We start from the raw sequence: 25,949 nt of genomic DNA on the forward strand, positions 1-25,949 counted from the left end.
CATTAATAAGGGCCAGGTGCGCCCTTCAGAATAAACATGCGTGTTCAAATATTTTTACAGGCCGCCGAGGCCAAATACACATCAGTGTCAACTATTCATCAAATTTTTGTACAGGCAAAGCCAAGCAGGCATAATATGATCAGTGCCAAAGCTTGAAAAACAATCTGCACTTTTCTCTGCTGAGACTTGAAACAAAGACCTATGGCTGCACCGTTGTAATAATCCACCCACGTCCCTTGCTCACATGGCTTCCTTTACATTAGATTGGTGTTGAGGTGAACCCTTGTGTAAAGCTGGAATTATAATCTACTACTAAAAGGGAGAAGGTTGAACATACTTTTAAAAAAAGTTTGAAAAAAGTTTTTATTTCTTGTATTTTCACGCTTTCAAATCTTAAAAAGTAATCAAGTACCAGATAATTCATATCCCCCCAACTAAAAAAAATATAAAAAGAATTTCATCAATTTATATAAAGAAAAAAATTATTTTATATATATATATATATATATATATATATATATATATATATATATATATATATATATATATATATATATATATATGAAAAAGTATCCTTGCTCAAGACAAATCTATTAATCTTAGTTTCTCTGCATTAGTAAAAAGAGTCACTTGACAGGTCACTTGGAATAAGGGCTACAATTCTTCTCAGATATGGACATTTATGGACTGTTACATTTTATTAGTTATATGCACAAAATCAACATACAACCCATAATCCACATACAACATTATGCAACAGAGCAAAAATGTTTGTTTAAAAAAAATCGCCACACGGCTTACTAGAATCGATGAACACAGCTTAATGTTACCGAATGCCTGGAAATCACTCATGCTGTCTCTATTTCAGCTATTTCTCACTTATGCATTCCTGCCAAATGCTGTCAATGGTTGGTCACGAACCAAATTCATGTGATGAAGTTTTATAGACAAATACATTGTCATAATCTTTACATGCTGACAGCAAAAACATGCATGGGTACACGAAACCGCTGGTATGATCATTAGTTGAAATCATTTTTATCATTAGATGGATAATAAAGGTTATATAAAGAAATTGGCAAACATAGTTTGTTCTTATAAATATTTAATAAACAATGGGCGTAGCAACGATGCTTCCTGAATGTTACTATGTCTATATAAGTTACAGTTTAAAAAATAAGTAAATAAATACATTTTATATATCTATTTTTCTTATGAAAAACACAGCTGGATTTCATACTAATTATATTCTGAGAAATGGTCTGAATGCTAAGGCCGCCCCCAGTTGAAACGTTTGAAGTCATGCAAATTGTTCACATTCTAAAGTACTGTGTAAGAGACGATATTAAAAGAAAAAAAAATGTATAAAATAAAAAAAAAAGACCTTTTGTTGTTGAAATAATTTGCATCTTGCTTTGCGGATTTGTATAAGTACAAACACTTTCAATTTTCTTCAAGTATTATGACTCATTTCTTACACTGTTAACAGAATATGATTTACAGACAATACCCATATTTTCCACTTGCATACAATTTTATAATTTTCCAACACACACACACACACACACACACACACACACACCACAGACCTACACAATAGGAAGTGGCTTGTTCAAGTAAAAGAAAACCTGTTACAAAACAACGCAAACACCGCAACCCTAATCTCTTCATTTCTCTTTTTTTGTTTTGCTCACTGCCTTACACCAGGAACCTTAAAAAAAAAACACTGTGCTGCACTGCAGAAAATTTGCCTATTCTATTTTTAGAACTGTTGATATAATGAAGTGTTTTTATTGCTGCAGCTCCAGCAATGGAAAACCACTCACACAAAATCTAGTCTATTGGCACTAAAAGCCTTGCTCCAGCCTTTAATAATATCCACTTGGCCTTAATAAATATATTTAGCAGTAAAGCCTGGTATATCCTTTAAACTTTCCAGTTATTAAACTTTCATTTCTATTAACCTCACACCAAAACAAGGAGATGTTAAAATAAAGAAGTACACAGTTATCCTCGGTCCCTGTCCGTCACTTAACACAGACTCTGGGCTTCATCAAGACTTCATCTTCCATCGCACCTAATCATTCAACTCAATATGCATGGGCTTTGTTTATAGTAACAATGTTCACGGCTGGCTTTTCTCAAGGCTAAGATGTGGTTGCATCGAAGGAAAAAAGTGGACTCATACCTTCATGAGTATGTGAAGCCCAGAGCTGAGCCATCTGCAGACTGGGTGGGTTGGGGCCTCTGAAGCTGGGGTCGGATGGAAGGGAGCTCGGCCCTGCGTGAGGGTTGGATGAGCTCATGTAGCTGCTGAGGAAGCTTGGTGCACCTGGATAGGCATCACCTGCGAGGGAGGGGAGCAAAACAAAAGGTTTCAAATGCACTCTTGGTTTTTGTCTGTAGTGCACCGATCGCATTCCTACAAGGACAAAACAGCTTAGACAAAACTGACATGATTACCCAGAGGAGGGTTAGGTTAGAGGGCTGTGGTTGCTTTTGTATTTCAGCATGGCCGCAACCTCAAACCCGGTCTCTGCCGCAAACATCGGCCACTTATTTTTTTTTTTTGCCCTTCAAAGAGAACGGCTTACCAAAAAGCGCCGAAACCGAACGTAGAAAACTGGCTTTTGCTTGTAAACAAATGTCATGAATAATAATAAGTCATCCTACATGCTATGTTACCCATCGCTCCAACAGATTCCAGATGTTCAGAGTGGTAATGTCTAAATAAAAGTGTGCTGCTGCTTGCCGGCGCAAAAAGACGCAGCAGAAATCTACACTAGGAGGACATTTCGTTCATCCCGGTCGGGTCTAGAACTTTCATGGCTGTGATAAAAATGGTAATTACACTTGCGGGGCTACATACAGGGAAGCGTTTTTAAAGTAGGTTTGAGTTACACACACACACACACACACACACACACACACACACACACACACACACACACACACACACACACACACACACACACAGAGGATAAGGAAAATCTTTTACCAGGGCCAATAATAAAGGTATTTCTTGCATAAAAAAAAAAAAAAAATCAAACATAAGGTCCATACTTGGCTTTACCCCTTGGACCAAGACATGTGAAAATGAAGCACAGCCTAAATTAATGAGGCCTTCCCCCATTTGCTGTCTGTTTTTGCACATAGTGCCTTGGGCATGGGAGGAGCCTTCACTCACTCACGCACACACGATTGCTTCAGTCACTTTCCACAATGAGCTTGTTTTTTTCCCTCTGCACATGTAAACGGCCCATTAGCATGTGAAGAGAAGGAAGGACAACAAGGCATCAAGAGCAACATGAAGGCTTTGTAGCCAGGGTTAGCATGCGATTAACCTGCTCAAGGAGAGGTCCTGATCCACAGAGGAGCTGCTGGGCCATGCAAGCAGAGGCTAATACCACTAGCAGACCTTTTGAGATGCATCTAAAAATGATCCACAGGGTAGATCAGGCCCACGGCAGGGGCTAAGGACAAAATGACAGACAATCTATGAAAATCCACTCTTGGTAGCTCTCTCTCTCTCTCTCTCTCTCTCTCTCTCTCTCTCTCTCTCTCTCTCTCTCTCTCTCTCTCTCACACACAAAATATAAGCATTAGTCATCAAACCAAACACAGAAGAGAAAATACAAGGCTGACTTTCATCATGATTAGAAAGAACATAAATGCAAGAGTTGTCAACACAGTGCAGGAGAACAGGGGTGACTGAACTGGCCAGGTGATTTGACAAAAGGCAGCAGTTCATTTCAAGTCTTTTTTTCTATCTGCAAGCACCTCTCTCTCATACATACACACAAACACACACACCCAACTAAAGCTGCAAACCTGGACAGCATTTCCCACCAGAGTGGGGGTCGCATCTCTAGATGGCCATGTGCTTCAACTTAGCCCCCTGCAAACAAGCAGAAGAAAGTGAGGGGACCTTGGATTTCTAAAGCAAGAGGAGGAACAGAACACCCCCTCCTCTCTGCAGCTCTCTCTGCACTCGCTCAGGAGCCATTCTAATACATCGACAGCTCTTTTTCTTCCTCTGTCCAATTTAGAGTGGCTTTAACCCAATCCTAGAGTGCTTCAAATTAAATGGTCGGCCAGTAGCAATGTCCGTCCCACAGCCTGGACCGTAAGTGGGAGCAGCTGTCGAATGCATAAAACAAAACCTCAAAGCAGACACAGTGCCTAGAAAAACGACTTTGCAAGATGTGCACAAACTGGCTCGATTTGCAGCCCACTGCACTGCTCACCTACTTGCACATCCAACCCGGCCTTGAAGGAATTTACAGAGTCATTTGTTTCGAATTACTTCAGAAATGTAAACATGACCCGTTTGCAAATGATTTTCTGTGCCTCTGCAACTCTGCACTTTTTTCCCCCCACACCGTCTACTCCACTCAGTCTGCTTTGTACCAGACACAGTTGTTGTTTCGGACGCATGAGAAAGAGTGAGGAGTTCAGCAGGTCAGGAGCAGTTCAGCTTCCTTAATAAGAGGGGGAATTTTCCCTCCTCTGGCTACAAGAGCACTGTCAGAGACATGCTGAACAGGGCCCTGGAATGTCCTAATTGCTATGGCTGCTCAATTCGACTGCAACCCGCAGGTCTTGTGGTAAGCTTTTGCAACACCCACCCCTCCCAAAATACCCCTTACCCCCCTACCACCACTACCACTTCCCCCACACACCCTGTAATTAAAGCCAGACCCTTAAAGACAATTCCAAAGAACTGTTGTAAATTAGACAAAGGAGAGACACTAATTAGAATTCAAGACCTTAAACCAAAGCACAGGAGAAAAAAAAAAAAAAAAAAAAAACACAACACACATTACAATTCTCAAGCCCATTCAAATGCTCTAAAAAAACCACAGAAAAAAAAAAAAAAAAAAAAAAAAACATAAAAAGGCCACCATTTTAGACATTATTATGCACAACTACAACGCCACAACCATTTATACACATGCAGAGGAACAGCGTTTAGTGTTACACCACTTATTTCCTGCTTCATGAGAATCAGAATAATATATAGATGGATAATATATACATGTAAAAGAGAAAAATGTGTGAAGGTGCATTTGCAGCACATTTAAATCCAATTGCTTTCACCACAGCACACCACAGCAATAGGCAGTCATGAGACCTTTCAACATTTAAGTAATAAAAAACCTTCACCTTCAAGCCACATTTCAGCTTGCTAAATGCATTAACCAAATATAAAAAAAGCCACAATTTTCCATCCACCACCAACCATAATCATATAAAACAAGAAAGTTATATACACACTTAATATATATGTTTAACATATAACCTGTTTAGTGATGTTTGGTGAGGCAATGAAAGGGTTACATTTCTTTTTCAGCACATAATACAGAAACAAGTCCGGCCACATAGTCTGGTACGTTTCTTCAACAATCATAGTCAAGTCCCAACTACCTTCACAGAAAGAGAGGGTTTAAATGGCTTTATTTTTAAACTACTTAAATGCTTCACTATGTCCTGGATGAATTCCCCCCCCACACACAAAAGTCCACGGTTAGACTGCAACCTTTAATAGAAAAGTTTTATTTCTAAGGTAAAGGCAGTATAAACCAGACCTATAAACCATTACAGGAAAAGGTGCTACAATTCAAAATGTAAATACCATCAAACAGAAAAATACTAACAAAACAATAAAATGCACCATTATGCAGCAGGCATCTATAACGTCTGTCCTTCAATGAGAGTGTGCTAATAACAAACTAGTGTAAATAACTAGTGTGAGTGAGTAGCGCGTTCCCAACAAGCAGTAGTACACTTTAAGTAGGGAGATGATGCATATAGAATGTGAAATGCTTTATGCATTCACTTATGAGGCAAATATTTTTTTTACAATTCACATTGTGTCACATTATGTGAGACTCATTTCCCCTTTGACTGGGAAGCGGCTTATGTGTTTAGTTTACTTAAAAACCGTTAAAAGAGGATTCATGCTCCTAAATTTCACACAATAGACAGTAGAACATTAAGAGCACAGTGTACAATTATTAATTTGCATCATAACAATAGTCACCTACTCAAATAGTTCCAGTGAAGTACTAGAATGACAATTCATATTCATTCTACATGGTGCCAGAAAACACAGTTCTCTGGATATATGATGAATATAATGTATTTTCTTTGCAAAAACCTAGCTTGTCAGCCGGCTTCTTTTGAAAAATGCCAATACTACAAGAAGCAAATCTCTGCGTCTTTGCTTTTGCTAAGGCTACCACCCGCAAGAAGGAAAAAGAAAAAAAAAAAGAAGAAAAAAAAAAAAGAGGCAAGCCATTTGGGCTTCTTTCACTGTATCAGTACAGCACCTGTGAGGGGAGATAAAAACATACCAAATGTGCCCGTTCCAACACGTCAACCTGGACCTTGTACAGTCAGTCAAATTCCTACACTTCTCAAGACCTTGAGCAGAAACTTTTGTTCCACTTCACTGGTAAACAGGAGGGAGTGACAAAATAATTGCAGCACATAGCAGTAGATCCTCTAAAGTAAGCTTTGCCGAAATGTCACACAATACATCTGATATTCGATACTGCAATACCACAATGTGGTAAACGTTTCGGGTTTATATTTAAACAACAGTACACTGACATGTTATGTAATTAAAGCCAGACCCTCCAAGACAATTCCAGAACAACGGTTGTAATTTAGACAAAGCAGAGACGCCAATTACTATTCAAAATATAACAAACCTCACCTACTCTTAACTATTCTTAAAACACATAACTACACACACAACTACACAAGAAGGAATAGCATTATAGACATAATGTGTGCACACAATGAAAAAATACAAATGAAAAAACTACAGCAATTCACACTAAAGAACTGTGCTTATGGTTCCTACGAAGGCAGATGCAGTTTTTACTCCTTAGGCTTCACGAGTATCAGAATAATATCAAGACCCAAATCCTTCATGTTAAAAGAAATGTATAAATTGCTTAAAGTCTTCTCTCAAATTAGTTCGACAAACAACACAACAGGTGACTAACATGCTTCGTTAATGGAAGAGTAAAAGCTCACTAAAACTGTTAGAAGGATTAAGAATGTTTTTTGCTGCACCGCTCTCATACTGACATCATAAATCATTTGCAAATGTTCTTGTAAAATATTTAGTCATTTGTTTATTTAATTTCGAATAAAAACAGTCGTTAAAGTTCTGTAATCAAATTGGTTGCTTTTTCTTGAACATTGAACTGGTAGAATTGACAAATGAAATATACATAAATAAAATAAAATAAAGAAATAAATAAATAAGTCTTGCAGAATCTGTACTGGATTAAAATATACTTTCCAATATATACTGTCTACATAATCAAACAAAAGATATAATATATGTTTTTTGGTTTGTTTTTAAAATTTGAGGATTTTACCCATAAAACGGAGGGGTTCTTAGTCTTTATTGAACCACTGATTAAAAAAGAAACAACACATTGAGAAAACCTGTTTGTCTTTAAAAGAGTGACCTGCCAAAGAATCCAGCAAAAGACACAACAATTAGAAGACACAACAAGAGTTAACAATATCAAGAACCCCGACCACCCAAAATATCACAAACAGATGGCTAAACTAAATTATTTGAATCAAGTGCCATAATTTCAACCAGTGAAAGGAAGAAAATGTAATCAAACCCGTAACAGGCATGCGACATTAGACAAATAGTACTAATTAGAGTAAATATTTACATTAATATCTGGTTTGAATTGACAATTTCGTTTTTTTGGACCAGTTATTTAGAAACTTGGCAGAAACTGATAAGAGAGCTTCGAAGCTGCAGGGCAAAGGCTCCATTTCTTATTCACCGAGCCTTCAATTGTGTCCAATAATACACCTCATAATAATGTGTCCAATAATACACCTCATTTGAATCTGGCCTAGAAACTGGTGTTACGTGCACTTCAGTATACAGCAATTCAGGGTGACAAAAGTATAAATATTGTATGTTATATGGCTATTCTTTATTACAATAGATTATTCATTTGACGTAAGAAAACACCACATGCTATAAAGGCTGCTGTGTATCTCCCCCCCGTCAAGCTTCACCCGAGGCCGAAACTTGAGCTAATACATGAGCTAGCAGGAGACAGATCCGATACACATTGCGAGCTTGATTATCTGTCCACTACTTCGACATTGTTGCGCACAGGAACCCGTTCTAAAGTAGCGTTCGTCAGCAGGTTCAGACTCCTCAAGGCCCTGCTGCTGTATTTACCACCACCCTGTATTTTATGGGATGCTAGACATGGTTAAATAATGTCTGTGACCCACATGCTGCTGTGGGGGTGGCCCTGAAATTTTCTGCCCTGGATCGCAATTACGTGACTGAGCTTAATGACGTGCGGCATGGATTTATATATTGAGCCTCGGCTCGCGCTACAAAACTATTTCATTCGCCAGCTGCGCGCCAAACAGTGCTCTTTTAAAAAAGCATATATATATATATATATATATATATATATATATATATATATATATATATATATTTGTTGAAAACACGTCTCACCACCTTTTCATTCACCATTCAAAAGTACTTGTGTGGAAATCTCACAAAAAAAATTTACGCTCTGTGCTCACACAGGCCACGGCATTCATGACGGGCAGGCAGCTGTGTGCACACCTGATCTTCCCATCTGCAGGGGCAAAAAAATATGGTCATATGATGACAGATGTACAACGAGCTAGCAAATAGGGCAAACAATAATGAATCACACTGCTCCTCTTCTAAAAAACCCCACAAGCAGTTCAGCAGCCGGAGACACTGTCACAAACTAGATATTCAAGTGTACACGGGGGTGGAGGGGGAGGGTCACGGCATAATTCAATGCAAACTAAACAAAACAGTAGAGGCTTTTCCCATGAATCAGATGCATGTGTTTAACTGTTATTTAACTACAGAAGACTCAATTACAGGTAGCGGTGGTTTTTTTTTTTGTACTAGTCAGCCGTTCAGACACATGGCAATTACGTCCAGGCGTGTATATCTAACCAACCCAAACTCTATTTTATAAAAACTTAACTCTGTATTATATGAATGTAATAGAAAACAAAGACCATTAAAATCCTCAGAGCCTCAAAATCTGTTAAACTGAACAAGGCTTTCTGTTACACTTCAGTCTATAGAGTTGTGTACCACAAGGACACTTTCTTTTCTTTTCTTTTCTATTTTCCATAACTGAAAAATAACATCTTAGTAAAGGAATACAATCTACATAATTTCCTGTGTGTGTGTATAAAATAAACCAAATATTAGCAAATTAAATCTATTTTTAATCTATATCAAGCCAGGAACATGAGTAATAAAAGTACATAAATAGGTTTAATAACCACAAATGTGGTTTTATGGAGTCTTAATAAATAATATGCTAAATAAATTTGGCTATATTCAACTTTATTTTCATTAGCTAAGATGAAGTCTAATAATTGTGAGCTTTAGTTCTATTGGGCCACGAGTTAACTACGAATGGTTCTGTTGCTCAATACATGGTTAACCGTTTCTTTCCTCAATGGGTGCATCCTCCATCAAAACACTTTCAAAAATAAAAAATCTTCCTTCTATAAACACCACAGTGCAAGAGTGCAAACCGGAAAAGAAACTCTCTTATTTTTTATTTTTTTTTATTTTTTACACAAGCATGAGAGGGCAGTGAATCCCAGAAGTTAAGTACATCCTATTAATAAGAAGGGCTGCAAACAAACAAACAAACAAACAACAGCTGAAGACTTTTCAGCATTTTGGTGCACTGTGACAAGACAAGAATTTTTAACCCCCGTCAGTCTGACCAAGTCACTGCTCCCCAATATGGCCCTTCCCCCCGACCCATACACACATACACACACACACACACACGGTCAGTGGCCTTTGTTCCACCTCTCAGACCTGTTTGTGTTTCTGTGCACACATGCTCATTGTCTGATGCTGCACAACCAAAAGGACATGACCAATTCACACCAATCGGAATGTCATGACATCATTACTGAATACAGCCACGACCTCCTAATCCTGACCTTAACTGAGAATTTTCCGCTCAGAAAAAAAGAGCTGATTTGATCTAATAAAGAACATAATAAATAACTAACAAAATAGTCTAAAAAATAAACAATAAATAAACAAATATATAAACAAAACTACATTATTATTATTTATTTCATTAACACTACTGAAAAAGATGTTATGCCTCCTGGCTATAATGTAACTAATGTTCTTAAGTACATAACATTTTATTTAAGTGGGAAGCTAAAAATGACCAGATTCTACAATCGAGTGTAAAGAGTTCTTATATATTTCATTACAAAACTAACAGGAAAAAAAGTTTATACTTTACATTTTTGGAATCATCTTTACAAAACATTAAAGTATTTCTTTCCTTTGTAAGTCAACAACCTTTGTGTACAAACATTATTTTTAATAAACTCAAAGATATAGCTGACAGTGATCATTTATAAATGAAAATATGAATTTTTATTAAAAATAAATCCGGTATGCTCACAACAGGTACTTTTGAAGCCGTCTTTAGAAGTGGAAAAACACAATAAAAGAAAATCCAAGGTACACATTTAGGAAAAAAAAGTGTAGTAATTTGATCCTTTTTGTTCCTTTCCTAAACTGATGTTTTGCTGGAAGCAAACTTCTAGATCACTTTACTTGCTGTGTATCTTAGAAAGGTCCTCAAAAACCATAAATAATATGACATCACAACCCCCACCCCACCATCACAACCCCCACCCCTGCATCACCATTACTGAGAAAGACAACATGAATAAAGCAGGGCCCGTTTCTGTATGTTCCCTCACACCAGCGATGTAAATTAAATAGCGCTAACTAACTTGGTGTAGCTTTTCTAGGCCACAGGGCTGGGCTGTGTAACACAGAAACCTAAGCTCATCAGCCTTCCAATCACTTACTGTCAAATGACATTTTAATAAGCCTTCTTCTGCAGCCATTTGGCAGATGTTATAAAAAAAATAAAAATAAAAACAAATCAACCTATGGCGTTCAATTCCTTTGTTTTATCCATGCACAGCATAATTTTCTGGAGAACTGGGAGATTTTTTAGTACATTTTGATCTTTGCGTGCTTTCAAGGCAAAGATATAAAGCTAAAAAAAAGCCTCAAAAGTAAAAGAGAAAAACATGTAATTCAGACACACACACACACACACACACACACACACACACACACACACACACACACACATACACACACACACACATACACACACAATAAATGAAAAGCAGATAAATATGATGAGATTGTGCTTAATTCCTTTCTTGGCAAACAATGATTATAGGGATTAATCAAACAAAAACAAGCAAAAGAGAATACAAGGGAAAATAAGGTTTGCAAATGCCTTCCAGAAAGATATACTCACACGAGCATGCTAAACAGCCTGAGCGTTTTATTTCAATCGTACAGAGTACATAACCCATGAAGGATGACCAAACATGGCATGAGCACTGGGACACTAAACACTTTATGTTTAATTCAGAGGAAAGGCAAGGCTGCAGGAGGTGCACCACTCATTCCATCCTTCTTCTTTCTCTCCACTATCTCTCTCACTCGTATGAGCCACACGGGACGGGGGGCGGGTGGGGGGTGGTGTTGTGTGGAGACACACAAGCAGCACGGCGTTTCACGGCTCTCCGGCTCCTCGCCTGTCACAATGAGGGACTTGTCTCATACTAGCTACAATAGTACATTTCTGGACCAGGCTAGAGGCAAAGCGCAGTGGAGATCTGTCTTCAAGGGTATAAACAGACAGATCTGAGGGCAAAATATTATTATAGCTTGCTTTGTGACATGCTGCTAAATAAAGAGCAATAACACACTACTTTAGCACCTTCACCCTGAACATTACAGCAATGCAGGTTTGGCCTTCAGTACGGCAAAAAAAAAAAAAGGAGATTTCTAGAGGCCATGTTTATCGGCGCACATCAGCAAAAGCCTTTTCTTCGTACTCATTCTCAGAACATCGTAATCAACAAACAGCAATCTGAAAGGGAAAAGCAGAGCACAGACGAGCACAGAAGAGCAGGGTTACCGCATGTGCTAAAAGTGCTCCACTCCAAGCACTCAGTGCTTTCAGTACAACATAACAGGTCAAGAAAAAAAAAAAAAAAAGCTGCAGCACAAGATCAACCCTACTGGATTCACACGTGGGGAGTGGAGCCTTGATCTTGGCAGCTTGCTAGTCTGCCAACATGCACTGTGCCCTTGGGCACACTTGTCTCCAGTGTCAGTGAAGGTTACACAACAAATCATAAACATGTCACAACCATGGCCCCCAAGTATAAAAAGAATAAATAGATAGTGGTCTGCAAACATAGAACATAGCTGTGGATATTCTTGGGTGGGGGGAGGCAAAAAACAAACAGATTTGGGAAAAGAGCGCAGGGATCAATAAGAGAATAGACAGCAGACAGGCAAAGTGTTAGCCGTCAGCTCTATCCGCAGGCCAAACACCACCATCCTCAAACAGAATACAGACTTTAAACCACTATTAAAGCGGGAGCTACGGGTCAGAAGGATCAACTGATCAATTGGAGGTCATCAATTTACTGATTGCTTAATAATGATTAATTTTAATAGTCATTTTATGCAGTATTATATCATGCATAAATAATAAGTATAACAGGGGATGCTGTTAGAGGAAAATACTAAATACTAACAGCACCACAAAGTGGATTATTTTCCTATAACAGCACACCACAGAATGATTCAATCCTCTTGTACCACAATAATTTGCCAAACACTGACACTTTTAATTTACTAAAGCAACAATACCATTTACAGTCATTACAACGTTGGTAATACGGCGTAAAACTCACTCATCTTATAGACATTCCATTCCATTAACTGCAGCTCCAAACTATTTTCCCCTCACTAGTATTGTTTATTCTCTAGGCATAAAGCACTACAAATGGGTGCTTCTTCAATAAATGAACAGAAAGCTAAACCATTTCAGCAATTACTTGTTTCTAATGAACCAATTGATTAAAATCTGTATTATTATCCTTAGACTTTATAGAGCATCAATAATAGGCGACTGCTAATACAGACACAATAACATACTCGAGCGGGAGCATTATCAGGCCATAACCAGAATTAAAAGGTGTAACAACCGTCCAAACTGCTGTTAAAAGAATTTACCAAAATCCTCTGCCCAAATCACATTCAAAAACCCACCAGTAATGTGGTATAAATCATATACTGTAACTTCAGAGTTATATTATGACCCTATTTCATAACTGAATCTGTCAAAAGAACCAGTTTTCTATAAGAAACAAATTCTTCTTTAGGTGAATTTTACAAAAGGCAAAAACAAGACACCCTTGTGGAATGAAGCGCTTGAACACTTACAATGGCACATCCAAGTTTAACAATGTCAATGCATGACAAAAGCCATCCGTCTGTTTCAATGACTCCAGATCTAGCCAAGGGAGTGTTCTAATCATCCTAAAAGCAGCCAGACAACACGACCAGCAGCAAAAGGATCTCATAGCAAACATACAAGTTGCAAGAGAGTGCATGACCTGGAAAAGCATCATGTACATTATTTCTCTGTTCGCATGCTCAGAAAGAATATAATTTTTTATTTTTATTTTTTAAACTAAGGATGCAAGTAATGTCAGGGACAGAACTCACAGATTACTATGCTAGCCTCTTAATTAAATAACAGACATTTGTTAGCAAGCCTTTACATGAAAAGTATCCATTATACATAAAGCACTAAAAGCACTGCCACTTTAACTGGTGAAGGCAATTCCCACTAGAGTTAATGGGCTGTAAGCAACATTGCAGTTATTGTACATAATCCATCATGGTGTCTGATTTATTTATTTCATTAATGAACAGGTCTATCTGCGTTAGTTATTGCATCCTTACAATCTTAATAAAATCGCATAAGAATGATGCTGGCCCAAGCCAGGTTAATTGTACAGGCCTACGCACAACTTGTACAATATAACTCATTAGTAGACCAGCTCTTCAGAAAGCACAATGACCAGTCAATTTTGGAAATATGTACTTTTGCCCTCTATCTGGCACCACAGGATCCTCAGAGACACTGTATGAAAACTGATCAATTGCAAATTCCCAAAGGCACTCCACTTCAAACGCAAAAAAAGCTTGCCAAGATTTACATTCCCCACACCCCCCAGTATTTTACTTATACAATCTAGCATGGACGTCCTGTTGAACGAATGTGGCGAGATGCAAGAATATGTACTTTTTCATGTGGTACACTATAAACGCTTTAACAAAAAGAGATATTCAAGATGGCTATAATTTACTCGCCAATCATCATCAAAGCGAGCCATGGATCCGGAAAAATGTATGGACGTGTTCAGCCTTAACAGTCAGAGGCAATCATTATCTAGACACCGGGGGAAAAAAAAACATTACCCAGCAAACATGGATGAAGTGATTTTGGCAAATCATTCTCCAAGTAAATTAAAACGGTTTGGCAGAACATCAGATTGTAAGCCATTACAGTTTTATTTTTGTTTGTATTATTTTGCTCCCTATGTATCCACATAACAAAAAAGGTGGTATTTAGTGATGTTAGTAAACTTAGTTAATTTTGTTAATTGTTATTATTGCTTTTTTTTATAGAAATACTTCTCAAAGTGTTGGCCTGGATATTGGTTACAACACCTTGCACACAGCACAAATGAGTTAACGTGATGCTTCTTTAGGGAGAAAAACAGCACACTTTTGTTACCTTTTTTTTTTTTTTTTTTTTAACAAATAAAATTTTACCAAAAATTAAACACTTTCATCCAAGTACTAAAAACCAGTGAAAAGCCCAAAATGTAGCTAAGCGGAGTGTTTGTGCCACAATAACTCAACAGTCTGCTTTATTAGCTGGATGAATATGATTGATGGCAGAGTTCGTGACAGGGTGCCCCCGATGCCTAATAAAAGCCTGTAGTTCCTGCCATACCAGAAAAGCACCACCATGAAAATCATTTTCAACTCTTCAGTCTTTTAAGCTGTTCAAAGTTAAATCAAGGGCCTATCTTCCTCCATGTTATCACTATAGTAAATGAGGCCAAACATTACCCTAGATCAGCACTGCTTTAGAAGTATATAGAAACATTCCCTTTTTTGCATAAAAAAAAAAAAAAGAATTGAGCATGGATCTTAATAGAGCATGAACTGTCTTGCTGTAATTTTAAGGAATTTATGCTTCAGCCTTGACAGTCTCTGAACAGAGAGAATCTAATAACTACCTGTATAGGAACCAGCTGTGAAAAGCAAAAAAGTATGGAAGTGTAGGTCAATTTCAGGCTCAAATAACACAATTAAACAAAAATTGGTGCGATGATTAGATTTACATGTGCACATTTGCCTGACACTTTTATCCAAAGCAACTCGCAACTGAGAGCAGTTAATAGTTACGAGCCATGCATAAAGACGAAATACTGGCGGTCTTGCGGAAAACCGTTCAATCGCAAGCCCAAAGCCTTTAGCACTGAGTCACCACTGCTATCTAAAAGAAGACAGATATGGATAGCATCACAGAAGCATGGAAGGCGCAGAAAGTGCAGCTTAGTTGTTGTGCTGAGAAAAATAAGGTTGCTCGCAAGTTGGTTGGAAAAATCTGTCCTGACTGGCAGGGGCTTAAAGCTTATTCCTCATCACAGTTTTGAGAGACATTTTAGTGCAATTAAAAGCATTCTGACAGGATTCCTGTCCATGATATCAGAAAAGGGTTTCTAGTTTGCAACTATGATTCGAGATGAAAGAGGTGCAGGCTCTTTTCACCTTTAAAACAGTAAGTAATCTTTCTAGATCAGAAAAGAAAAAAACCCTCTGTGTACGAAGACACACAAGCTGTAGTGATCTCTATCACTAATGCAAATTTAAGAATATTTGAATTTATGTAAAAGCTGATCTCATACTCAAAGATAAATTACTCATTAGATTGCTTTTTCAACATTTTTTTATTTTTTTTACAAACTTGAGCAAAAGCTGTTCTGTTATGCATCTTCGAGTTATCTAATGATCTCAGATGAACCTATATTCTTATCAAACAGCTAAAAAAAAAAAAAAAAAAAAACGCATGGGATCTATCAAACTGGTGCTTGCCAAGACAACACTAAAATGACATATTTAATATAAATCAAGAGGGATGGTCTTGAGGAAAGACTAGCAGACTGACATAACAAATCTGTTTTCCCTTTTGATGAGAGAAATTTGGCAGCTAAACAGATTAAATATTCATGTAGTTCTCAGAAAAATGAGTCATTGGACAAACATACGACACATTTTCAGCTTGCTGGCTCTGTGCAAGGAGGCCATTTTATTTCGATTTAAGTTCACTCGTGGCAAAAAAATGAAGCATGAAGGACAAACAGCCCTTCAATTAGAGGGACGTGCTATGACCAGAACAAATGAGTCTTCCTTACATTAGCAGTTCTCTCTTAGTAACAAAGCAGATATGGAGGGGTGGGGGGTGGGGGGGATCAAGAACAGGAACTAGTCCTTCTCTAAAAATTCTTCAGAGGAAACTGCAACTAAAAACGAACTGTTAAGCAGCGAAACAGAAGGTAGGCAGACAGTTCAGGGGGAACATGTCAGAGCAGATAGAGAGAGCAACATTTTTAACCGTACACACCCACTGAGTCAAATCACAACAGCTGCATGACTGCACATAAATCACACCATACAAACACTACCTTATCCACTACCTTACCGAAGAAAAAAAAAAAAAAAAAAAAAACGGTTATAAATCAAAAATAAACTCATTTGTGTCATGCTAAAAGCACTTACCTTTGTGTTTCTTATCAACACCTTATCACTGAAAGTAATTAATAGTATTGATCACATATCATAAGGTGGTCAAAGATAATGCAGTGCCAAGCGCAATTTTAGTTAATTTATGACCAACTCTGAATGTAGACTCAGTTTAAACAGAGGCACCTTATGATCCAGTTATGAAAGGGCACCTTTTACAAATGCTCTTCTCACGTATAAAATGTAGTGTAGTGTAGTGAAGAAACTATGTAGAAAATTACTTGAGTTGCTAAACGGCTCAAACACTTTTTCTTCTTTCTGATCTGGTTTGTGCGGGAATATTAGCACAATATTAAAATTCTTAAATATACAGTTTTGGCAAACATACACTATGATGAAAATATGAAATCTTACATGACAGACACTAATGGACACTAATCTACATCTGGTTGGATGGAAATCTATTGTTGTGAAGCACTGTTCAACAAATGAAGTAGAAGAACTGCCATTCTTTTGGGCTTAAAATATTCCAGTGCCCTTCCCAGTAAAGTAGTTTCCTGGATAGACTGTGATGATGAACTGTTTACCAAACAGAAGGATCATTTTAAATTCTAACCATTTTCAGCACATTGTATGGACTAAACAAAATGACAAAATGCACATCTTTCAGATGAATACAACATTTCACTATGGTGCTAAATACACTGGCTTCTTCATCGGTAAACAAAGCAATATCGATGTCATAATCAAACTATTATACTACAGCAGACATGTACTGAATAAACAAATGTGAAGGATAAATAGACGCTTGTGTTTTCAGCGATTCCACTGAAGGGAACTAAACACAGTGAAAGAACTTTCCCTGCAGCTCTTGGCAAACCCAAGGATGAAGGTTACCCTATTTTTACACCAGGAGTCCAGATGCACATGACAGGGAGGGTTTTTTTTTTTTTTAAATCCTGACCCACTTCACACAATATCCACTGGCAACTGGAGTAACACAATCACTAGAGTCTCTCTAGATCCTTTTCTACTTTCTGTATATTCTTCTTCCAGCAGATTAGATTCTATACTTAAAGCCTGGACGGTTATAATCTCTTGTAAAACCATACTATTTATAATGTCACAATGATATCAAGAGGGGGGTGCAAACTTAGTTTACAGCTGTGTCAAAGTGACAAAGATGACGGGTTATCAATGTGACAAGTCTGTGCATTAGACAAATGATACATATTATGACCAAGAGCACCAGTGACCTTTACATTAAAAAAAAACTGCTCTCGGTTATTGAAGTCTGACCATAATACAGGACAGGTAGTGTGCTCGAACTATGCTTACATTTATTTCCCTCTTATACAGAGCATAGTATTAGTGCCTGTTTAGCATCAATATAAATGTAAAATGAACAGGAAAAAAATACAACAGGCTTCAATTCTGTGAGCAATAAAGTAGGCGATTGAACGGATGAGTGGCAAAGCACTGATCTTAAAAAGACAAATGAAATCAACTTCACTTTTTACATGACTCATTTTATCCACATCATCATCATCACAGGAAATAGCAGTGCTACCCAAATCCTATAACCAGAATCGAAATGTACTTGTGGCCGAAACAATTCAGCTATGAATGGAGACCATGAGCACACATTTCCCCGCTCAGTGAGATCAGCAATGGGCCATTTCACCTCCGTCGATTACGCACTCGCAAAGCATTGCACATGACAACTCTGCAGCGCAGCATTCACATTCAACAACAATCCGAAATCAACGCCATGCTTACTATTATTTGCATTTTGCACAAAATCATTCGGTGGTCGTTCATATTCCTGATCGCAAAAGCTCTCTCCTTGTGCATTTATTACCAGCCCTTATACATGATTAACAATAATCTCTTTTTTTATTTTTGCACGGAATAATCTTTTGCACAATCTCCTAATTTTCTCCAGAAAGCCGAATCGGGAACATCCTGCACCGATTCGCGACTCGCCGCTTCCTCCGAGAACATCGGCGTGTTTTCTCCTGACTTTGCCGAACAACTTTCCGCAGAAATCCACACCAACAACAGAATATGAAATAACTCGCTCATCGGTGCTTAAATCGAGAAAAATAATAAGTTCTACTCACCGTGGTGGGATTGTATGTTAATGGTCGGAGAGAGATATTTCCCCGAGTGCAGAGCGGCCGCCGGGTGGCCCGCGCCCAGGTGGCCGGGAGACGGTGGGATCCTCCCGGGCGCGGAGGAAGCTCCGAGTCGGTGCGACTCCATGGCGAGTCCCGAAAGCAACGGCGAGGGAACATGCACCGATCTGGGGGGCCCGAAATCTCGGCCATCCATCATCCACCCAACTCGGTTAATAAAAATGAAAAAAAGAAAGAAAAAAAAAATGCTCCGATCGGCTATTCCGAAAGAGCCTTATAATAGTGTTCCTAGATTTCCAGGCAAATCCGCGTCCTTATCCGGCATTGTGCCGACCTAAAAAAACAAAAAATATAAAAAATAAAAAACACATAAAGGGCTCGGATAAATACAAACTTGAAATCAGAAACGATCTGACCAAAAGCCGTGAAAGATAGAAACATATAAACCGCAAAAAAAAATTGAACAAGGGCGTGATGACGCAGTTTGAATCAAAGTATCTAAAAGAGGATAAAAAGTAATCAAGCTCGCGAGAAATTGCAGCTCTGTGGTGAGGGCTGGTCAGCTTTAAATACTAGTTTATCTGGGGTAGTTGTCGCTTCACCATCGTGCTCGTAGCGCTTAAAATGATATGTGTGTGTGTGTGTGTGTGTGTGTTTCCCCGGCCGCAACACGCTGCACAACGCAGGGAAAATCCAGCGTTTACACTTCGCCTTTCATGCACACTGAGTCGAGATCATGCAAACCAGTCTTGCGACACTCTGTATAATAATAACAGTTTCCTATTTAAATATAAAGACAGAAACAAACAAACATCCACTGGGTGAAGACTAAATCAGCCACTGATACACAGCATATAGTTTGACTGACTATGTGATTTGAGGTCGACTGCAATCCTAAAGGACAGGATTTATTTTCACATCAAGGCGCTGGTTTATTTAGCAATGCGCTTCCTAGAAACAAAGTTTGGTCGGTTTTGATTTTGCAGGGCTTTTAATTCACTCTTAAAAAACAACAACACGACAACAACATGTAAATCACGTACACGAGCAAAACGTAAGCGAGCAGATGAAGCGATGATAAGTCTCTGGGTTAAGGGTGTTAAATCACTAACTTTGGTCAGTGGTGCCAAACCGCTCGAGAACAACTGTGGTTTAATTCTCATATGCGGGCGATCAGTCGCCGCTCTTTAGCTCGTCCCAAGAGCCGATTAGAACCTCCAGTCTGGTCTTTCTAAACCAAACCAAGGTTCATGGTGGACATTTCGAACTCGAATCTTCTCGAGTTTGTGCTTGTAAAGGCTCCTGCGTACTGGGGTGTATATACACAGTGTTTTTCCAGAGCTGCGAAAACTAGTCCATGTTAAGACGCGACATTAAGACTATATAATACAGAAGGATTAAAGATGAACACGCAATAAAAGGTCGGTAGGTGATTTTCCCACGCGTGCTTCCCCCCACACTACTAGCAGATTATTATATTATTACACGACGGCCACGTCTGAAAGTTTGCGCCTCTACGCGTTCCTTCCATTTGCAAGCGACAAAACTTTTCTGCGCGGAAACATGAAGAGTGTATAAGCGGAAGGATTTTTACACTCGCAACAATTAAAACACACTGCGCTACTAACGCTGTAACACTGCTTCGGCCGCGCGCTCACAACCAACACATCGACTAGCTACATTTCTGCATTTATTTTCGTGTTGCTCATTATGTATTTAATCTTTCTAAAGATCACCGCCGAGTTTTCTACCGACTTGGACTCCTTACTTGTAATGGCGACTCAGTATAAAGTATCCTTTTTCTTCGCAAAATCCCGACGCTTGGTGAAATAGTTCCTACTCTCCATTTACAGACCGTCCGTAGTTACGCGGACAGAGGCTCGATTATACGGGGGAAGGCCTCTCTCACATACACACACACACACTCTCTCTCTCTCTCTTTCACTCACTTACACATACATACATACATACACACCACTGTAGCTCTCAACTATCCTGCAATGAAACAAGCATTGTTTAACACGCCCCGCCCCACGGTCTCGAACCAGACACGTTCTCCAGCGCGCCACGCGATTGGACACAGTGTCTGTCCATCATCGCCGTGTGAACACTTTGGCTTTTCGCCAGCTCTATAAAACCAATTATAGAGCAGGAGGTTGAACTGTTTCAAGCCCCCTCTATTTCCTTTCCTGAATGATCAAAACAGGCAGAGGATTTGTAGAGGGCAGTTTCAAGGCCGCTCCTGACTAAAGCACACGGATACACTATTGATTATTGCTCAAATAGATCACATTTATGATCTTTCTTTTTTTTTTTTAAGCGACCCGCGTATGCTTTAATTTATATAGCAGAAAAACTGATTTATGTATTTATTTATTTAAGAATGATCTAGCGCCAAGGTGAGTGATTATCCGGCGATCCGGTTTGTTTTGCTTTATATTTATTTGGTTCGTGTTTTTGTTGTGTTTTGTTTACACGGAAACGTTATCGGCTACGCATTTCTACCTGTATCTCTGCAACTCCGACAGCTTTTGTTTACAATGTTTGCAGGCTAATTTGATCCAGTTTTATACTTTAATTTGTACATTTTCTTCTGTCAGATTTGTTCACTATGAGATTATATTTAATTGGTAACTTTTTAATTTATGCACCAAAATAAAAAAGCCGATACAAAATGCATGGGGCGATTTTTTTTCCCAAGCAGTGTTTTATCTTTTGTTTTGAAGATACTGATTGTAAAGACACTATTAAACAGGAAGAATTGGGATTGCGTGAAATTTCACTGGGAGAATCGGACTGGATTAGTTGATTTAAATTGTTGTAAGAAGAAAGCGGCGCGGTTTCAATCTGCCCTCTGTCGTGTCCTGCTAAAGCGGGTTCAAGTCTTTTCTCCTCTCTGGCAACGAGTGTAAAGGAGTGCTGGAAAAGGGGAAAACAACGTGTGATTTTTTTGTTTCTACAACCACCTTCACTTCTAAACACTTTTAATGAAAAGATGCGTTTTGGATTGTTCTTGTATTTTATTGGAATTCTTCCTCTCGGAGCGAACCGACTCGACGTGGGAATGTCCCCATGATCCGACAACCATTTCCCGGCTATTTCTGAGGGTTTTACCGCTGCCTGGATCAGTTATAAAGATGCAATGCAAAGACTTTTCACCTTTTAGCTACCGTTGGGTTTGAGCCATGAAGACGTCCAAAGACATGTCTGTCTCTTTTCTTTTCTGTTCTTTCCCCCCCCTTTTGGCTGTTTAGCACTAAGCGAGAGACTCTTTGTTCTGGATGCAGAGGCGCGCCGACGGCTTTTGTTGGATTTTTTTTGTGGGCGCTTTTTAATTGTTCTCTTGTGCCAATCACTGACTGCTCTTATTAAGGTGGGTGCTGAAATGCGTCTCGTGCAAATAAACACCATCAACATATTCCTGTTTCTTTTGTTGTCATTTTTTTCTATTATGCATCACAGCATGGGCTGTAGTTTAGCGTTAAACACTCGAAAACAGCTTTCTATAGACTAATGTTTCATTCATCACGACTTTGCTTGTAGTTTAGGATACTCCTCTTTAGCGCATCATTCAATTTTTATACGGAATTAAATGTGTGTGTGTGTGTGTGTGTGTGTGTGTGTGTGTGAGATATACACACACACACACACACACACACCTGGTGCGATTTAAATCGATGTATAGCTATGCGTAAAATGGCAAGCATAAACTTGCACGTTTGTGTTTCGTTGGATGTAACCACTAGTATTAAAATAAGAGTGACAATAAATAAGCTGTCTTCTTTCCGCCACCCCTACATCATAGCGTAGACACGCCCTTTATTTTTCGATAAATGTCCAAAACACACACACAAGCCCAAAATTATTGTTAGTTCAGAAACTACCGCCATTATCATTGTCACTCGGAAAAGAAACGAGGCAATGTTTCCTTCTACACAGGCCTCAGTTACTTTCTTCAAGTACACACAGCTTAAATCATCTTAAACCTTCACATGTGTAGAATATATTGCAAAATGAACAAAAATCTATATACAAAGGAGAGGTGTTTAATTTGGTGTCTCTCTAAACAAATGAAAAAAAAAAAACATGGTCAGATCTTTACAGCAGTGTGCAAAATAACAATAGTTACAGTGAGTAACTAGAATATATTGTAGTTAACACTTATTCTGTGAAATCTGAATGAATTTACTATGTTTCTAAAAATGAATGCAGGGAATGTTAATGCTACAATGGTAAAAATCTGATCAAATACGTTCTTTAAATATCCACTATATGTATGTTTAGAAATAATGACCTAACTAAACAAATCAGAGACTTTTGTACTAAAATATATTCGAAAACAAAAGCACATGTGTTGGAATATAATGCAAAAGCTCATGGATGTTTTGGAAATATCTATAGGAAGGGATTTGAGTAAAACAACTGCATTTGTGTCATGGTTGTGGAACAAGAAGAGGAAGTGTGACTGATTTTAGTGTTTTAGAAAAACCCTCAGTTCGTATTGTTTCAGACGCACTGTATTTTAGTAATGTTTAGTTAATGCTTTCCTCCGCTATTAAGCCAGCATGACCTTGCTTTTTAAAATGGCAAATGCCTTTATCAAATAACTCTTGATAGAAACTAAGCCAAAGTTACTATCCTTTTAAATATGAAAAAGAAACCTTTAAAAAAAAAAGCCTTAATCACTGCTTCACTATTAACCACATAAAGAACTGTCATTTTTACTTTTCACTCATGGGTGCTGAGTATGAAAAAACCTTAATTCAGCCTGTACAGACATTTTAAGTGCAGTCATAATTCTATATTATCATCTCTGAAACCATCTGGACAGTCTCAAGAGGGGTCATGGTTTGTTTCACTGACCTTTTGCGAGGATTGAATATTGTAATTAATAATGTCTGTCAAATTAATGGAAATAGTGAGCAATCTATGATTTGTTGTTTCAGTGGCTTAAACTCCAACATTTTTTCAGGAAATGTTTTTCTATTATTTTTTTTTATCCAGCAGACATGACTGTACCCTCCGTCTTCTAGGTTAGAAGTGTCACATTGAACCTCCCGATGTGGCTTCGGTGGCTAAAGGATTACACACCGGATTGTCAGCATTATATAATACGGCAATGAAAAATTGCAGGCCTGTAACTTTGCCTGGTTCTGTAACTGTAGCTGCCCTGAAATCTAGTCTGTAAAACACATTGCTTTTAGCTCTTTCAATTGAAATCTTTTTCAGGAGTGTGTCTGTGTGTGGGAGAAGGTTACTGCAGAATGATTTAGAAAAAAAAAAGGATTTATGATTTCGATAGTTATATAGAGACCAAATTATTATCCACCCCCATGAGGTTTTGTTTTGTTTTTTAAAGCTGTAATCTTGTCTGTCCTTGACTCTGACACTGTATTTACCATCTCTAGACAGTAAACAGTGATGAAAATCATGGACATCATTTCGTGCACTTTTAATGTATTATGTGAGTGTGACAAAATTGACAATATATTTTCTTTAACGCACACTTTCGGATAACTATGAAATATGACAAATGTTCAAAGAAAGAACAAAATGTGGACCTTTTCTTTCTGAATAATTCCCTTTGGCATAGATTGCATAATTTGAATGTGAGGGGGTAGATGGCTTTGGGAAAATGCAGGGTGGAGAGCTGTTTGTGCAGGCTTAAACAAGCTTTACAAATGTCTGGTAGAGAAAATATCCCATAATCATGGAGGGGAAATGAGTTACTGCATGACATTTGGGTTTCCTGCAACAGTGCACAGTCTGTCATGGCTCACGTCGTTGAAAGCCATGAACTCTTGTCACGAAAGTACACCGCAGAAAGTTCCCAGCTGCAAACAATGAATGCTAAGAACTTGCTTTATTTCAATCCACATAAATTTAATTTTTTTTATAAAACTCTGCCATCCTCTTAGATGCCACTGTTGGCGAACTAAGCAATAATAGTAATGTAAAAGAGCTTTCATGTTCTCATAATACGTTTAGTGTTAAGAGACATATTGACCAAAACAGTATTTTTCGCACTAGAACAGGCCTGAATATCTTGTTAATCTACCTACCAGCCAAGAAAATGAAAAATAGAATGTTTACAGTGTTATTCTTGTACCACATTTTCCCTTTTTTGATATTAAATGCTGTTTGATCCTCTCCTGCATATGGGCTGTATCTTTATTCTCTCCTGAAATGTCAGTACATGACAAAGAAAAGTTATTATTTAAACAAATTGTTAGTTGAACACCAATGTAAGTGCCTGTATATTAGCAGGTTTGACATTTAACCCAGACTTAATGAACCTTACTCAATTCTTTGGAAAGATTCCCTTAAAATAAACTAGTTGTTTTAACAGTTTTATTAGCAATGGATTTTTATGGAATACAACACTATTTATATGCATACATTGGTGTGTGATTTTTGGACATTTCAGGGATAATTCAGAGCAAACAAATAGAAAGAGCAAATGGCACATCACCTACAAGTCATGCATATGAAACCTTTACCTGAAACTCTTATTTATATTCCTTTGCATGGAAATCTGCCTTTAGCACACATCAGATTTTGAAATAAGGATAAATCACAGGATACATAACAAGTACTCTTACTGAAATGCATGTGCACACTCAACTGTTTATACCATTAAGGGAATGATGGGACTGAAATCATGTGACCTCGCAACACTATGGTCCCCCACAGGCTTTTGTTGTCAGTCAGCAACAGTGGGGCGTGTTGTTCAGTTCGTATGTTCAGTTCTCTTTCAACAGCAAGGAAACATGCATACCATAGCCTGACAGGAAGAGCCACCTTTTTAATCATCACTTCTAGAGGAAGTGTTTTCTCTCCTGGAAAGGTGTACATCATTTGACACTTTGGAGATCTACACACATCTGAATAAACACCATAAGTATGCACAGGGTAGAGTTTATTTTTTTATACTTTCAATGGAACTTCATTTAAAAGTTCATATTAGAATGAATTAACAGACATCCAATGAATTGTCATATACATGTTGTATTGCCAGTGAGATACAAAGAATAAGGTTATATAATGAG

The 25,949-nt window shown here is 38.1% G+C and overlaps 1 protein-coding gene across 4 annotated transcripts in view; it reads right to left on the minus strand.

The window, feature by feature from the left end:
* The window catches only part of tnrc18 (trinucleotide repeat containing 18), a 57,997-nt gene extending 37,089 nt beyond the window's left edge, over positions 1–20,908 (minus strand). For all 4 annotated transcript variants that reach the window (XM_046835481.1, XM_046835480.1, XM_046835479.1 and 1 more), the window contains exons 1-3: positions 20,669–20,908; positions 18,886–19,234; positions 2,189–2,347 (exon numbers count right to left, since the gene is read on the minus strand). In XM_046835481.1, coding sequence (XP_046691437.1) covers positions 2,189–2,347; positions 18,886–19,099 — 373 coding nt within the window. In that variant the 5' untranslated portion in view covers positions 19,100–19,234; positions 20,669–20,908. The remainder of the gene's footprint in view (positions 1–2,188; positions 2,348–18,885; positions 19,235–20,668) is intronic.
* Between the last annotated feature and the right edge of the window lie 5,041 nt (positions 20,909–25,949).

This window comes from Silurus meridionalis, chromosome 22 (assembly GCF_014805685.1).
Source record: "Silurus meridionalis isolate SWU-2019-XX chromosome 22, ASM1480568v1, whole genome shotgun sequence".
Lineage (NCBI taxonomy): Eukaryota > Metazoa > Chordata > Actinopteri > Siluriformes > Siluridae > Silurus > Silurus meridionalis.